A 16,766-nucleotide genomic window follows, 5' to 3' on the forward strand; every position below is an offset into this window, starting at 1 on the left:
GGGAGGGGTGAGGCGAAGTGGAGAGGAGGTGTGTGGAGAGGGTATGCGCATGCGCAGTAAGGGTGGTCACGCCGCACACCACCACTACCACCACCACCGGTTTGAACTCCGCTATAAGATGCTTCGCATCTAAAACATGGCTGATCCCTCCGTCATAGGAATCGGTATAACACGAAGGTGAAACGTGTCTTCACAGAAGTAGTGCTAATTGTACAGTGATATACGAAAGCTTGTACAATGTCTATTCGTGTTTGGCAGCTTTAGCACCGTTTGACGTGGATGCACCCATGTTGACGCCTAGTGGCATGTCTCCATCGCGACGACTAACGCCCATGATCATGATTAAACCGTTGTGGCAACTGAAGTTGTGAACATGTATTTGGACACAGAATCGTGAATCTCGCGTAAAGATGACATCAACAAGCTCATCATCAACACTGGTACCCGCTATGCACTTCTTCAAAACTTCGTCAATTAAGGAAAGAAAGGACACGGTGTACGCTTTCGTGTTTGGTTATGTTATCTAAACTGTGTTTAATTTATTGTCACACATATTGCTTATTGATGCTGTTGCCTTTTGATTTTTGAAACCTTGTGTATTGAAATTTGAAGTTTCTTCAAGTATTTTACATGTCTTACATTAGTGTTTCTTTATGTCCTCTACAGTTTGTTTGATTTGTCAGACACATATATGCTTTATTGATTTCATTGCTGGGCAAATTTTTCGCTCATATATGTTTTCCTGTACACACATGTTTTGCGTGTAGAAACTCATTTATGCTTACTTTTTATTGACTTTTTACTTTACACTGAGTACTGTGTCATTTTGGTGGGTTTTGGGTTTACAGGGGGCAGGCGCTTTGTCAGGCTTTTATGCCTTTTCGCCGGTCCCCTAGGCAAATTGTACCTTTCTTTTTTTTATTTTTGCCTGAAATAAACTTCTACTTCTAGTAATGGGTAACCAACGCCTGTGCTCATGCATGCACTACCACACTGCGCTTCAGCAACACGGGAGGCAGAGGTTCATAGCTTGAGCCGCAAACGCGTGCGTCCCGCTGGCTTCTGTCTCGCTCCAACAAGGCACGACATTCGCCCGTCGAAATCGTGTCCTTTCTGCAACGCGTATTGCAGCAGTTTTGTTAGACGGTGCTCTCGCAATCGAAGCAGTCGGCGGCGGAGAAATGTCGTTGGTGCATGTGGAAGCTGCATAGCGTCTGCTAAGGTAGCTTAGTCGGTTGAGCGTCTAGCGCTGCACCGTCACGGCCGCGAGGTCGTGGGTTCGATTCCCAGTGGCGGATCTTTTTCTTGGTTTTTTTCTTTCTCACCCGTTGGCGTCCATTTTATCAACGTCATATCCGTAACGGATGTACTTGGTGGACCCCGGCATAAAACACTTTCGTGTTAAAATCTCTTGAGCTTAAACAACACTGCCGCGTTCCATGCACGTTCGTATCTTGACAACTTGATAGTACTGGACGCAGGATCTTGAGTGTATCACGTTCCGCTCTAAATATTGACTCATGTTTGCCCTCAAATACAAAAAGGAAAGAACCTGTCGGCATTTCTCTATAAGCCGACTGGTTAAGAGCCAGAGATGCTCACGCAGATTGCCGTTGAGCCGAAGAAGTGCAAGCAATGACCAAAACACGGTTCCCATATATAACGCGTTTGCGGCTCCTGCAGTTTACTTATACACTGCAGTGTCATTACATTCGAGATTGGTGCATGCTGCATCGAGAAGCGGTGCTGGTGCGTGCGATTTGGACTCCATCTATTAGCTTAAGCGTTCGACTGTTTGCAATAAACTCTGTGGCGACAAAATTATCGTAGTCTTCAAACCTCGAAGTGCACGTGGAGCGACTTTTGTGCTGTTTATTAAGCGCACAGAGGTCGGGGCTGACGTTATCCAACTCAGAGACGAACACGACACCTCACATCCGGCACGAAACAGCCAGCAGGTGCTGCGTGGGCTGGAATGTGTTTACCGGTGCATGGCAGTGCCAGAGGCAGACAAGGAATGCGAAGCTATCCGTATTACACCTGTTTTCGTGTTTTCAATGAAGGATACATCAAAGACGGCTTAAAATTTAGGCGCAGTCTTCTTTAACCTCATCATTCTTAAATTTGTTACGATGTATGTATATAGCCCGTTTCGAGTTGAAAAAGATCCGCCTTCTCGCAAAACTGAGCTGTTTAAAGCGGATAGGCCAGCAATTCGCATTATCTTCACGTCGAAAAATTTTCATATCGACCACTTGCATTAAAGGAAGTTTCTCCTTTAGCTGCATTTGTCCACAATATCATCTATGCTCAACCAAGTCATGTATATGTAGCGCCTTATATTAATTACACATGGTACGTTACACGTGGGTATGTCAAGAGGGGCGGTCGCCCACCCAAATCATCCGGGGGGGGGGGGGGGGGGGCACCAATTCTGCTCCATACCTTTACTCAGTCGTACCTTTCATGTCACTTTTTTTTTAATGCGCGGGGTTATGACTACGCATGTTTGCTTTTTTTGTTAATAATGTGACCAACGACCCCTAATTTATTCATGGATCTGTTTACTTCTCACGTTTAACTGGATAACCGGGAACCCATGGCAGGCCTTTGCAAGAAGCGCGTCATCATTTCATTTTCATTTTTGCATCCATTTTGGAGCTTGTTTTCTTTCGAACTCGACCAACGGGGTGAGGGGTGAACCCTGCGCACGCCTATGCGTCCATGCATGCGTATGGAATCAGCAAAGGAGCCTTGTGCACTCAAAGCATTAAGTACACGATCGGGGACACCGAGAGAGAGAGAGAGAGATGCGGGAAAGGCAGGGAGGTCAAGCAACATTGAAACATCCGGTTTGTTCCCCTACACTGATATGTGAACGGAAACGTGCAAGCTCAGACAGTGCAGGTGTAGCTTGATTTAATTCAATAATTTATCACGAGAGTTTGTATTATTTACGTTAGTTGTGTTTTAAAGCGCGAATAAATGCAAAAGGTGCGGCACATTATTTTTAAATCTGGCACACGGGTCGCCCGCAGCGCCCCATTAGTGGCATCATCGCAACGGTGACTATATGGTGAATGAGTGAGAAAAAACTCCGCTGAATGTAAAGTAAAAGAAGGCACGATGGTCGGTATTACAGGGCGCACAATGCACTTTTTCACTAAACCATAACGTAACTGTGACATCACATCGGGACCAAGCAGTTCAGCAAAACTATTAAGAGAAAGATTTCCGATTGCATTTCGTGACCTGCGGCGACTCGCGAAAGAAAACGAAAGAATAAAATGAAGACTGCGATCGACGCCACGAAAATGAGGAATGGTATAGTACGATCGCATCTACTATTCTGAGTCGTCTTCTAAAGTGATACGCAGTAATGTGCGACTCACATTTCACAGTTGGCGTGATCAGGGACAAGCTGGAAAGTTGCGAATGAGCAAATTACCCATTTTTGGTGTATGCTTTGTCATTAGCAGCTTCAACTTCTGAGCTGATTACAGCCATTTCGATTTAATGCTTCGGCTGATTTCAGCAGTTTTTTGGCGGCCTAAGCCGCTGGTTAGCGCATTGTGAGTGTCGCGGCATCACGCACATCGGGATAATGGGCAGAAAAAATCTATGGGCGGGCTTTGTCCAAAGTAAGTCACCTCAATCTGACTAAAGAAAAACGAAATGCTAACGCTTCAGACCAGGTTAAGGAAAGCACCTCTAAGCTCGCTCATTTGGAAGCTACGAAACTGAGGAATGGTCGTTTCCGACTACTGTAAGGCTGCCGATTCAACTTCTTCATTGACGAAAAAAAAAAGAAAGAAAAGAGAGCGAGTCATTCCAACGCTCGCCACTCGCGAATTTGTAGAGCGCGCGAAGAGCGATAGCAGCGCCGTCAATTAGCGCGCCCACTTGGCGCCATCATTTTTCCACACCGACCTCATCCATCACGCGATTCGGCTGCGCGACATCGCATGGTGCGCTCTGCCAGCTCAATCGTCGCCAATAAGCGCGCGCATCACGCTGAGCCGCACAGGCGCGCTTTTCTCACTGCACCGAGCAACACCCACGCTCTGCTGCTGCATTCCTTTGCCTCGTCGTGCATGCTTTTCTTTTCTTTATTACAAATATCTAAATAAGGAAATATTGGCACCAGAGCCAGGAATGGCTATTGCTTGAAACGAGATAAAAGTAGGAATATATCCCAAGTCACAGAACATCACTAGTCAAACAAAGAATACCAGGCTCGCAAATGTGCACCGAAATTCGTCTTAACGGATTCACCTCTCACCTGTGCGGTCTACGCGTCTTCCTATTCTCTCTTCAATATTCCTTCTTTTCTGGAGGGTGGGCCACGGTGGCTTTTTCGAGGAACCATTTCTATTGGCTTCCCACTCATCCACAGGCAAACACACATACGAGTGACGTCAATGCAGCGCATGCGTGCACCGGAGAAGCAGGAATAAAAGATTTAACAGTGTTTCAACGCCAGCGGATTTGAGCTTTCAAGTCTCTTTTAGTCCCGAAGCCCGATGATGCCCCAACCACCACAACACAGGCGCCTTCAGACATCTGGGGGGCTTTCACAACAGTGACAGACTGTCGAAATAATAACTGCTGGGAATTCTACGCACCAAAACCACGACATGATTATGAGACACGCCGTAGAGGCGTGCCTTCGAATAATTTCGACCGCATGGAGTTCTTCAACATGCACCTAAATTGAAGCACACGGGCGAAATGGATCCCCGCGGCCGGGGACGAACTCGCGTCTTTTGGGTCAGCAGCTGAGCACCGTCACCACTGTACCTGTCGCCGCGGCACTAGGACGAATTGTAGTCTAGTCGTAGTTATGCTATTCGCATTGACGAAGTTAACTGACACGAGTCGACTTATGTTTTTTTTTTTTTTTTCTCCGCTGATGTGTGCCGTTTGTGGGCTGAGAGCCGTGGCTTCACAGCTGGCGCGGCCAGCTGAGGTTCCCAAAGAACCGACACAGGGCAACGTAATCGTGACGAACAACCTTTACTAGTCCAGCTGCCAGCATAGCGAATGACCTTCTTTTCAATCGCCGATTCCGTCCCGGAAACAAGGGGTGCACGGTCAGTGCACCCGCTGAAACCCAGACGCGGGTCCTGGCACGAGCTGAAAACGTCATCGGGAAGCACAGCCTCGCAGCATACGTAGCTTAGCCTTCCTGACCCCTTCGATTAATGAAGTTACTCGCTCTCACTCACGGGTGCACGAGCGCTATATAGGCTATCGTGATGCGCCTGGTAGTAGCACCGCCTATTCCCCCACAAGCTCAAGTATGTTTTAGCGGTTAGTGATAGGACCAGTTCGACCATGTGCAAACAAGCCCTGCCCTCCTTACGCGACCAGTGCTTCGGCCCCTTCGCTTTTTTGCTTTCCTGCGCTGCTCGCAGCATGCAAGGCCGACATTTTCCAGCAGGCTCGAACAGCACATTCAGCAGAAACGCCGCCCCCCCGTCTTCGTTTCGTTAGCATTATCTCTCACACACTCTTACACTCGGCGGCTTCCGATAGATTACTCTGCGCGAGCATGTGCGCAGAACACTGCGTGTGTGAAGGCGCGTCAGGGACTGGGCGTGGTTAGAGTAAATGAACACTGGGGAGACCACGTCCGCCGTAGAAATCTTATAGTCCCAACCGTGATTAGCGCCCGTGAAATGGGAAAGTGTAGAACAGAGAAAGAAATAATAAATGGCTATCCCTCCGGTGGAGCCCGTTCAATTAATTTCAAGCATGCGTTAATTAGCGGCAGTTCACCTATAACCAAGACTGTCAGCGGGCTAACAAAGCTGTGCGCGCAGGCATTTTGCTGATGTGGACTGTGAAGCTGAGGGCGTGCACACATGGTCTATGGCTTTTTTTCTTTTTTTGCGCTGTATTCATTTACGCGTACTTGACCCTGTGTGTATGCAGCAGGTATTCAGAGCACGGGAAATGAGATGACTAAATTTGCTCTCAGGAGGGATAAACACCTCTGCCTCATATACAGGGCGCGTGCTTTGCCGCTGTGTTAGCCGAACTCATAACGAGGAGGCATGGCGTTCTGAGTATAAATACAGAATGAAAAGTAAAACGACAAGAACAAGGCACTTCTTAACCTCACGCCGATGAATGAAGCGATGCATCGACTGTTCTGTTTTTGTCTTTAAAATAATATTAATAATTTTTTAACCACTTGGAGTTCATGGCTCAGTCGTTGGTTCTTCGTTCCCTTTTCTTGCTCTGCTTGAGCTGGAACCACGCACGCCTTTAAGTAACGCCTTTGCAGTCCTTTCACCGTGGAAGCTTTTGTTCTTGACTTCTCACTTGGGTTGCCACGCTGCACAATGTCTAAACAAGATTAACTATTAGCTATAGACCCGTTTGACGCAGATGCTTGTTTGAGAGGTAATGCAGATAGGTAGCTCCCGTAACCTGTGCGCGATGGTCGCTTCCTGAGCTACGCATAGTCCAAGTGGGCGATGAAATTCAATTAATTCAAGCACCCATCTCTTTCTTCATTAGCGTCGAGAACTTGGCCAGAGAAAGGGCCGTCTATCCCGACACATAAGCCAAAAAAGGAAAGAAATCGAAGATCCGCGATTGGCTGACTTGCTTCGACAGTATCCTCACGGAATCGTTCCGAAAGCGCCTGTCCCGCTGTGTTTCGTCTCCCTCCGCCTCACTGTGCGTCAGATCCTTTGACGAGCTCAAGCCGGCTGCCCTCTTTTCCCGCCTCATCGGAATGCCATACTTAGCATAGTCCTGCAAACAAAAAAGATGCGGTACAAAATCGTACCGATCAAGAAAAACACATTCGTTGAGGAAAACAAGCACGCGTGGGTTGAATTGAGAGGAAGAAGAAAAATGCTGCTGTACGTACTATACTTCGGTGAGGCGACGTATGCTACACTAGCTCACGTAGCTCCGTTCGCGAGTTGACACGCCGTCAAGCCGCTCAGAAACGGGCTAGGTATACACAATGAAGCGAAGAAAGATCTGACAGGAATGCACAGCTGGTGATTACGCTATAGTTCAGCCCACTGGAGCAAGAAAGCGATGGATCTTGATAAATGGCGGCTCTACCTGCTAAAGGCCATTTCTGTGCAGGTGTTCGCAATCGATAGGCGCACATTCGGTTACAGACCAGCGCTGTCTTCAATGAAAAAGCCGGATGCAAAACCAAGCACAGACAGCGCTTCACTGAATTTGCGTAGAGTGTTGTATACCAGATACATATCTCCTGTGGTATATAGTTTATATCGGCCGAACATGGTCCATAAGAGAACACTATACTACAATGTGAACATCGTGATTCAAGGTCGTCCTGGTGTGCACTGTCGCGACTGTGAGTGCAAACTTATTTTCGATAGACGTAAGATTTTATCTTCATGTGAGTGAACTCGTACAAGAAATATTATCGAGGTAGCCACTATATCACGTGCGGGTCAGAAATGTCTTGCGTGAAAAAGATCTGAATAAAAGTGCCGCGGCGATGGCGACCTGAGAAGAATGCGTGCGCCGGTGCGTTCTTGCTTGTTTTTCTTTTCTTGTTTTCTTTTTTTTTTCTTTTCTGTCAGGCGTTATACCATGCTCCATGTGGTTTTCATTCGTGTGCAGTGCATATATCTGTGCACGTGCAAAATAAACATTTTGTTGAAAGTCAGCGCTACGTTTGTCTACTGTGTGCCTTTCTTCGTCCCCGTCGGTACCTGCGCTGTTACCCTTCATTACGTATACCTATGCGCCGATTCTGCGGTTACTTGGTGCAGTTGACATTCCGAAGTATTGGCATACCATCGATAACTATTAGATGTGAAGCATCTTATGGCGGAGTTCAATCCGGTGGTGGTGGTGGTGATGTGCGGCGTGACCACCCTTACTGCGCATGCGCAAACCTTCTCCACTTCCCCTCTCCACTTCCTCTCTCCCCTTTCCTTCTCCACATTACCTCTCCCCTTCCCTTTCCCACCCCTCTCCACTCCTCCTCTCTCCACCCCTCCCCTTTCCCCTCTCATCTCCCTTTCCCCTTCTCCCCTCCCCCTCTACACATCACCTCTCCCCTTCCCCTTTCCCCTCCTCCTCTCCCCTTTCCCCTCCTCCTCTCCTTTTCCCTCTCCACTCCCCCTCTCCCCTTTCCCCCTCACCACTCCACCTCTGAAACGCGGGCTCTACATGCCGAAACACTGCTTCGCATCGCCTCATGGTCCCCTTTAGCGGGAGATGGTGTGATTTTTTCCATCTACGAATAGCGACTTAGAATAACGCAGAAAAAATATTCGATTCTATATTCGAAAATTTCTACCATCCATCTAAAAAAATAAATTCTACCGAAAATTTCTACCATTCGGATCAGCTGATAAAGATGAGCCGTACCACATGGCGCCTAGTGTTGATCCTGCACAAAACATCGGTGTGCCATTGTGCCACGCCACTGCTGCTGGCGAGGCCGAGATTTACACCAAAGAAAAGAACTGTCCTCCGTAACGCCTCCTATTTATTGACAGTATAAGGATATAACAGTAAATTAATAAAATAAGCAAACAAGCGCTTCGAGAAAGCAATTAGTCTTCGAATATTTGGCAATTTCAAAAACGACAGGCCTGCGCGGAAAGCGCAGCACAGTCACAGCGAAAGCTGGAAGAGCGGCATTTCTAGAGCCCGTTATAAACTCTTTTGTGGCTACTAATACAAGTACATTAGCAACGTACCCACTACGCCACAAATCATAATTTTTGGGAAGTTGGGAAGCACCCACCACAACGTTATTCGTTATTCTGCGGAGAAGAGCGGTATCATCTGTAAGGCATTTTGTGCACTTTGTTGATTCGACGGTTGACGGGGATGAAGAATTATGGCTGAGCCCTTTTTAATGGGTTGGAAGCTTTAAATGACCCACTAGTTACGTAATTCATATTGCGTGACGCCCGGTCGTTATTTAACTGTCCCACCGCGCTTTATAACATACGTTAACCAGAGAAACGGAGAGAGAGAGAGAGAGAGAAAGAGAGGGGGAGTTAACTTTATTGAGAGCCTGAGGAAATGGATCATGAGAGCCTTATGGGCTTCCTTGGCAACCAATAATAGAGCACTTGCGAGGAACCCACTACGCTATAAATCATCATAATTTTTGTGAAGTAGGGAAGCAGCCACTATGCAAATTTTCGTCATTCTGAGGAGAACCGTGGTACTCGCTAAACACCTGTGAGGCATTATGTGCACTTTGTTGATGCTGTGGCTTATGACGATGAAGAATTATGGCAGAGCCCTTTGTAATGGGTTGGAAGCATTCAACAACCCACTCGTTGTGCAATTCGCATTGTGTGACGCCTGGTTACAGAATTCGCGTTTGTGTAACGCCTGGTTGTTATTTTACTCTTCGACCACACTACATTACATATGTTAAAGGGACACTAAAGGCAAATATTAAGTCGACGTTGATTGTTGAAATAGCGGTCCAGAAACCTTGTAGTGCTGCTTTTGTGCCAAGGAAGTGCTTATTTTGAAATAAAATCACGTTTTTAGTGGTCCGCATCGCGTTAGCGCGCTTCAAATCTCCCGCCTGAAAATACGACTTTCATACGTCACTGCTGCCGCGCCCAACGTTGCCCGCTTTTACTGCGCGGCCGCCGACACTAGTAGCAGCCGAGCGGAAGTAGCGGGACCCACAGTAGCAACAACGGCGCTGCGGCAAAGACTTGCTCGGATGGGCACATTCAAAGCCTTCACCAAGTTGCGGTTGGTCTCGTAATCCTCAGTACGAAAGTGCAGCGAGCACACACGCAGAGGTTTTGACTGTTTAGCACACTGGCGCAATGGCATGACAAAGCCACTTCGAGCGTAAGGGTTCATTCCGCGGCACCCAGTGAAAAGACACACCGGTTTCCTTGCTGCAGCACTGGCGTTGTGCACCATTCGGGCATCCGGCAATATCACACGCATGCGGCATTTTGTCGAACTTTGTCATAGCGACTTTCACGAGCGCGCAAAACACGCACGGCAGTACGCGATCCCGAAACTACCACTGAGACGGGCGAGGCGCGGTTCGGCGAAAACGGAAAATTTGAACCACGCGCGCCGTTCCCCATGACAACGCCACGGAGGTTTTTTTTTCCATGAATCAAGCGGAAACGAACAAACAGCATTTTATTACGTCTTTTGATGCTCGGAATGTTCTTTTTTTACTGCTGCTAGTTTGATTACTAGTGATTTATTGTAGGCCGACTTCCATACGTCATCGGGATCACTTCGAAAATGTCCCACTCGTGGCGCTCATCATGTGATACATTTAGCTTAATTTCTCGGTAAGTAGGGCACTGCTGTTTATAATATTGCCGTTTTAGAAGTTGTCATACATTGGGCTTTCACTCTGACATAAATTGTTATTTGCCTTTAGTGTCCCTTTAATGTGGTTCTTTCCCGACATGAAGCCTGTATAGGGTCTTTTTGCAAAGCACTTTCAAGCACCGGCATGGCTCCGACAATAAAAAAAAGAACGGCATGGCTCCGAGGTAGAACACTGGGCTCCCACGGAGAGGGCCCAGGTTCGAACCTCGTTCCACCCTAGAATTGTTTTATTTCCTTTTTTTTTCTTATTTCGTGCGATAGTGGTTACGGACACCGGCGGCGGCGGCGGCGGCGGCGGCGGACAACTACGGCGCCAAAAACGGCCGTTGAAATGATCTCATAACAGCTTTCGCTGTAAAAGGACGTACAGAACTAGCTTTCAAAGTCGGAGTATTTTAGTCGTTTAACATAGCTCAGCTCTTTATTATTATTATTTTTTTTTTGTATCACACAGTAATGCAAGGTTCGAAAGAATATTTAAGAAGTCTTAGCTTCCTTTATTCCTTTAACTCTGTCTGCGAACACAGCTCGCACTGTACGAACGAAAATCGGTGATATCGTAGCGCACGCCCATGTCCAGCGATCGCTGCCAACGCAAGTGTAACGGTAGCAGCGCGTTAAACTGGGCTAGTTAATATGATAGCATGACGAAAGCAAAGTACAATTACAAGGAACGCAAAACGTGACGTCAGTTTATTTTTGTATTACTGGTGTCCGTGCGTCCCTGTTCCGTCGTTGCAAGCATAAACTATGAATGACGGCTACATGGAAAACATGGGACAGAAGTGCCGCCATCAGTGGGCGTTATCGCGATGAATTTCAGGCGTGTGTACAGCTTTACAATGCAGAAAGGGAACCAACCAATGGGACGAAAAGATGAGCCGATACCGAAGTTATATATGGCCTGAGGGTCGCAACGGTTGCTTCAGACGCGCGGCGAAGGCTGCAAGGTAAGAGTGGCATTTTTCTTTTCAGATTTTAAATTTTACCTCGGAATAACTACGGTGATAATTTTAATTTGAGGTTGATAATTCCCTCGTTGAAGCTTAGTTGCTTTTTCTGTTGTACCATGCTCGATACGGTTTTCATTCGTGAGCAGCGCAGTGTTCTAGCTGGTCTCTAAATTGTGATAGCGGGTCGTGCACTCGAGCAGTGAAGTGTAAACCGTGGGCGTGTGTAGCATGACAACAGTACTGAATGCGGCTTGCGTTGAACTTCTGGGAGTGTGCTGGCATCGCTTTTGCATTCCTGATCGGTTGCTTGTTTTGCCTAAGCTGGGGACTGCTGTCGCTCTTTAATTCTTATCGCGCAGCGATTGTAAATGGAAGTGCCATTCTCTGCAGCGAGACGCTCGAATAGTAGTGTAGTATGTGCCATTAATGGGCGAAGCAGGTTGATAGCGTGCGCGTTAATTGCCGAGCACAGTACGTGAACCGGTGAAGCAAAATAAACCTGCTTCCACCCAGACAGGGTAAACATCGTTCCTTAAACGTTCACGAGTCGTGGTGCTCAACCGCTGACCCGAAGGTCTCGGGATCGAATCCCAGCCGCGGCGGCCACATTTTCGATGGAGGACAACGTGCCTAGGGCCCGTGTACCTTTGGGTGCACGTTGAAGAACCCCAGGTGGTCGAAATTTCCGGAGCCCTCCACTACGCAATCATATCGTGGTTTAGGGACGTAAAACCCCAACAGTTTAAAGTTCAGGAGTTCACTTACTCTGACATTCATGCTGTAATCAATTTCAGACTGCCGAGCTAAGCTGCAAAGTTTAATCCAGCTTCTCCCCGGTAGCCGCCGTTTGTACGCTCACGTGAATTGAATGTGCGCACGCTTGGATCGTTGTCGAGGGTGTGCGCGCGCATTAAGTCTGCTCGCCCATTGCAGATGGCGTTTCCACTGGGCTGGCAGCTGACCGCCGCGTTGATCGTTTTTGCGGTGGCAGCGTCGGCGCACGCCTCCTGGACACGCCTACTGACGGATGTTATTCCCGGTCTGCGTACGATGGTAGCTACACCGGAAACGACTCTCAACGAAACCGGTGAGCAGAGTGAAGTCCTTTAGCGAGGTCCGGCACCTGAGTTTAGTGCTACATGCTACCTTTCTCCAAGTTTCCTTGCATAACAAGGCCCAAGTAGGTTTCCCCGGTGGCCTCTATTTCACTTAACGAGGCGCCGTGTTTATGCGGTGCAAACAGGTGCGGTAAGGGTGATGCACTAGTCAAAGGTAGAGTGCGTAGCTAAATAGGTCCTGCAACAAGATGGTGAAGCGTTCCAGTACGCCTACCTAATTTATAGCTCGCTGTCCTACGAGTACCGGAACTGCCACATAGTTCACATTTCAAGGAGGAAAAGCTCAGTTTTTGGGGGTTAAAAAAGAAAAAAGGGCACATCCAACCCATATGATCGATCTCGGAATCGAAGGTTTCGTGTAACGGTTAATGAAAACGCGATACAAGTGGCTGTATTCAGCACAGCGTTTTGCGCCATAGAAATTACGCACCTGCCAGACAGAGCCTTCCATTACGTGATTGTCTTAAGGAGCGACCCACTTTGCCACTTATCTCCAGCGTAGGCGCACCAAAACCGCGAAAAGTAGTCGCAGAAAGGTTTGTTGTCATCGTGAAAATCGGCACTGCAGCGAGAGTGCTTGGGTACCGTTTGCGTTGTTACTTTTGGAAATACTTATCGAATACCGCTTTTCTTCCTATATTTGCAGACCCTATATGAATGGGGACAGTGTTTGTCTATCACGTTGACGAGATGAAGGGTTTCTAATTTTATACTGGGTGCATATAAGGGCCATGTTATGCATGCGCAGCATCTGCGCACCTTGATTCTATTAAGGCGTCAGACAAGTGTTAGACGTAGGAGAACGAAATGTTACGATACCCTGTTTCAGTTTGCCTGAAATAAGATTGATGCTAAGTGTGGCATGAAGACGATTGTAAGTGCGTGGTTTATTTACATGCAAATGAACACTTGTCGGCATCTTCAGAGCCCTGTATCTAATTGGGGCATAGCAACGCTGACAACCAAGGCAAAACCGTGTGGTTTTGCAGGGTTTTGGATGTAAGCGTAGATCAACGAGATACCATATGCATTTCACAAAAGCATCACTCGTGTTTACGTAGCCTAACTCAGGGACATGAGCTCATAAAGAAATGCCTTGGCTTGTAGCTGCTCAGAATCGCAGCCATAAAAAAAAAAAAAAAAACCTTTAACAACGTCTCGTAAACACCGTTGGAAGAGAACTTCTAAGCCGCAAAACAAAATCTCTCTAAAATGTCTACCTGGTGCGGTAGCTGTCATACGGCATCATGCAGTTGAGGTCACCGGTTTCATACTAAACACGGCGGGAGAATTCCGACGGGACCAGAGTGCAACTAAGCTTTCGCGCCGCGCACTAACTCTTAAATCCGAAGTCTCACTAACGCGTGCACAATCATCCGATCGTCGTTGTGACTCTGTATCCTTTTTACAATGTCTCCAGACACCGATAACCCACCTGTGCGTGTAATGTGTTGCCGTATGACAACTCCAACTCTCATCGCAGAGCCGGTTGACTTGCACCAGTATGACCAAGCGGTACAGGACCTTCTGGATTCCATTTTAGCAGCGCACAACTTGCCCAGCGACTCCGGCCCAAGACGAGGGAAGCGCAGCACATCACTCGACGTCTCGATCAAGGACAGCCTCGGTAAGTTGCAACGCCAGATAACGTGACGTCATAGCGAGGAAGAGTATACAGAATGGTGTGAAATGGTTAACGGTCATAAAAACTGTTCTCTATCATGAATCGCGATAGATAAAGCTAAAGGTAGTGCGGTCAAGTCTGATAACATGTAGGCTACTCAAAGAGCACTGCCGTAGAAGTGACGTTGCGTGATCGAAATGTTCCTTTTCTAAAGTTCAGCATGTCTACGAGATCGCACATATTTTACAGCACAGCTGTTACGCTCCAAGTTTGCCGTGTGCCATAGATAGAAAATTATCATTAGCCGCCACGCGCTCTCTTCGACGTCTGATGCGCGAGAGAACGAGTACAGATGGAAATATACAAAAAGACAGAAATTCTTTGGGGAAAAGATTTCTTGGCGAGAGATTCGTACCCACGATCCGAATGCGAGCGTCGTAACTACGAGTCTAACCAGGCGCGCTAGCAGAGCATAGTATAGCCATGTATAGTATCTATAGCAAGGGGTGATGAGAGGACCTGGCTCTGCTGTGACCCAGCCTGCGCCACCTAGTTAGTGCAAGCTGCGCTAATCTTTTTTGTTAAAGACCACGAGATTTGCATGCAGACTTTGCACACGTGGTCTGCGATAAATTGGGAAATGATTATGCGTATTTTTTTACCAATCGTTTATATCAAAGAAACAATCGCGAAAAAAGTTAACTGCTTATCTTCGCCTCGATTCCGAAAAGCACTTCGAAGATATTGTCACAGCCACGTTCACTCAAGAACTTTGCAAATTCTCCCATGTCCATGTGGTGCTCCCTACTTGCGTTCTGTTTACTGTTGAAGGCAACCTCGGCAAACTTTTCGAACTTCCTAAAGCCTCCGATGTCTTGGCCGACCGCTACTTCCATGTCTTCCTGGTGCTTCAGACCAATCCTTTTCCATGTGAGGTTCTTTATCGTCGACCAGGCATTCAGGCACTCCTCTGAAGGGCCTTCGAAGCAGATTATTCCAGGCTTTCCCGGGAGACAGAAACCTGTCAAGTTCCCTTCCTTTGCGCATTCGAGGATGAGCCTTCGCTTGTTCTTGTTGTAAATGTGGTGACTGCAAGGCCAAGCAGGTCGTATGAATGCTCAACGCACACAAACATGACTTGGTCGCAAAAAAAAGTGCTGTGCAAAAGCTCACCTTACGATCCACAATCTTGTGAACAAACGCTGCCCGTTCAGCACGGGCTCTTGGGCGACGGGTGAGGCGCAGAATCGCGGAAAGTTTTCCCTGATCCAGTCGACAGTGTCACCCACGACTAGAGACCCAGGTGGCTGCGAGGCGAGGAACTCCAGGGCTTCCTTCATCAGGGCAGTGTGCGTGCCTCTGTCTACGCGATCAGTTCTTATTGTAACTTCCGGAGGCACCGAGGGATAGCTGTGAGGCAAACGAACGTCCAAGTCTATCGCGCCCTGGGAAGAAAATCGGGCGCTGATTACATCCAACGATGCGTGAACGGCACGATACGTACCACTTCGGTTCTGATCGTGAAGTTCAAATCCAAGGAGGACGCAACTCCATCGCTTTTTCCGTCCAAAAAGTCTCTGAATTCGCTAACAGCATGTGCGCCCAGAAGTTTGAATTCATCATTTCGAGGATACATGCTTGACAGCATTTCAACTTCCGCAAGCTGCAAGCTAAGATTTTCGATTAAGTGTTCCCGCTCCATGGATGGTTCAGTAACGAATAGTTCATTCTAGAAACATTTATGAAATACATATATGTATAGGTTCTAATCAGCTGTTCAACCATACCACATCCTGCCCACTGCGACGCGCCATATTTGTCGATAAAACCACGTGTTCTGGACTGCTGCTGCCATCTAACGGATCCTTAGGCAAGTATGTGTAATGGCGCTGCATTCAAAAACGTAAATGCTCGTTTTAATGCTGCTGCTCGGGTACTTCAATGTAAAACTCCGTTATTTTTTTTTCTGCTTTTTTGTGGCATTAGCAAACAATCACTTTTATGCATAATTACTTTCTTTGTCAGATTTAGCATGGGACTTTCAGATCGGGTTTCATGTTCTAGAGCTTGCCCAGGACATATTTAGAGTCGAAGCTTTTTCTTCTCTCTTTTTTTTTTTTTGTTTCTCGTAAAGCAAGGCTGTTGAGCTTGTGTCCTACGCTGCAGCCACATAAATCTTTGAAGTTGGTTCATGTGTTGTCATATCTCTCCAGGAGGAAACAGCATAAGAATATCTGCAAAAACTCTGCGGGGCTCCACAGCATTGGCGTAGCCGGGGGTGGGGGTGGGGGGGGGGGGGTTTAAGGCTCTCCAATTGTTCAATTTTGCATGCGTGTTCATATATATACACACCCGCTAACCTACATGAAGGGTCTGACAACCCTCCCCTACCAAGAAAGAAATTTGTCTACGGCCCTTTGGGGAGGGGGGCACTTTGCCCTCGACCACTTCGGTATGCAGTCTTCCTAATTGTACTGGCCGTGTAAGCAAAACGGTTGCGAACGCTCATTTAATCTCACTTCGGAGATTGTGGCATACTTCTGCAATTTGAACATCCAAATATATGCCGCCGCTCTTCCTGACACACGCAGAACGCTTTGGCAGGTGGCTCGAATTCATGCAGATGCATGTACTTATGTACAGGTGAGTTTAGCCAGCATATGTTCGTATCAGCTTAACAGGGGCGTAGGCAGAATTTTGTTCGGGGGGGGGGGGGGGGGG

The 16,766-nt window shown here is 47.5% G+C and overlaps 1 protein-coding gene and 1 long non-coding RNA gene across 2 annotated transcripts; one reads left to right on the forward strand and one right to left on the reverse strand.

Annotated features, from left to right (window-relative positions):
* Positions 1-11,170: 11,170 nt before the first annotated feature.
* On the forward strand, positions 11,171-14,045 carry LOC119381122 (uncharacterized). Its single transcript, XR_005181288.2, has 3 exons — positions 11,171-11,300; positions 12,237-12,390; positions 13,905-14,045. It is a non-coding gene; the product is annotated as an uncharacterized LOC119381122 (long non-coding RNA).
* Positions 14,046-14,739: 694 nt separating this feature from the next.
* On the reverse strand, positions 14,740-15,873 carry LOC119382476 (RWD domain-containing protein 2B). Its single transcript, XM_037650186.2, has 3 exons — positions 15,550-15,873; positions 15,219-15,490; positions 14,740-15,134 (listed from the first exon to the last, which is right to left on the reverse strand). The coding sequence occupies exons 1-3, from the start codon at positions 15,745-15,747 to the stop codon at positions 14,744-14,746; spliced, it is 861 nt and encodes a 286-aa protein (XP_037506114.1). The 5' UTR covers positions 15,748-15,873; the 3' UTR covers positions 14,740-14,743.
* Positions 15,874-16,766: the final 893 nt, after the last annotated feature.

This window comes from Rhipicephalus sanguineus, chromosome 2 (genome assembly GCF_013339695.2).
Source record: "Rhipicephalus sanguineus isolate Rsan-2018 chromosome 2, BIME_Rsan_1.4, whole genome shotgun sequence".
NCBI lineage: Eukaryota > Metazoa > Arthropoda > Arachnida > Ixodida > Ixodidae > Rhipicephalus > Rhipicephalus sanguineus.

What these genes read in the sequence shown, in the direction of transcription:
- LOC119382476 (XM_037650186.2), bottom strand. Translation starts at nt 15,747, where the DNA reads ATGGAGCGGGAACACTTAATCGAAAATCTTAGCTTGCAGCTTGCGGAA. An exon ending in TCACGATCAGAACCGAAGTG is followed by an intron (nt 15,491 to 15,549) that starts GTACGTATCGTG and finishes TTTTCTTCCCAG; the next exon opens with GGCGCGATAGACTTGGACGT. An exon ending in ACAAGATTGTGGATCGTAAG is followed by an intron (nt 15,135 to 15,218) that starts GTGAGCTTTTGC and finishes TTGGCCTTGCAG; the next exon opens with TCACCACATTTACAACAAGA.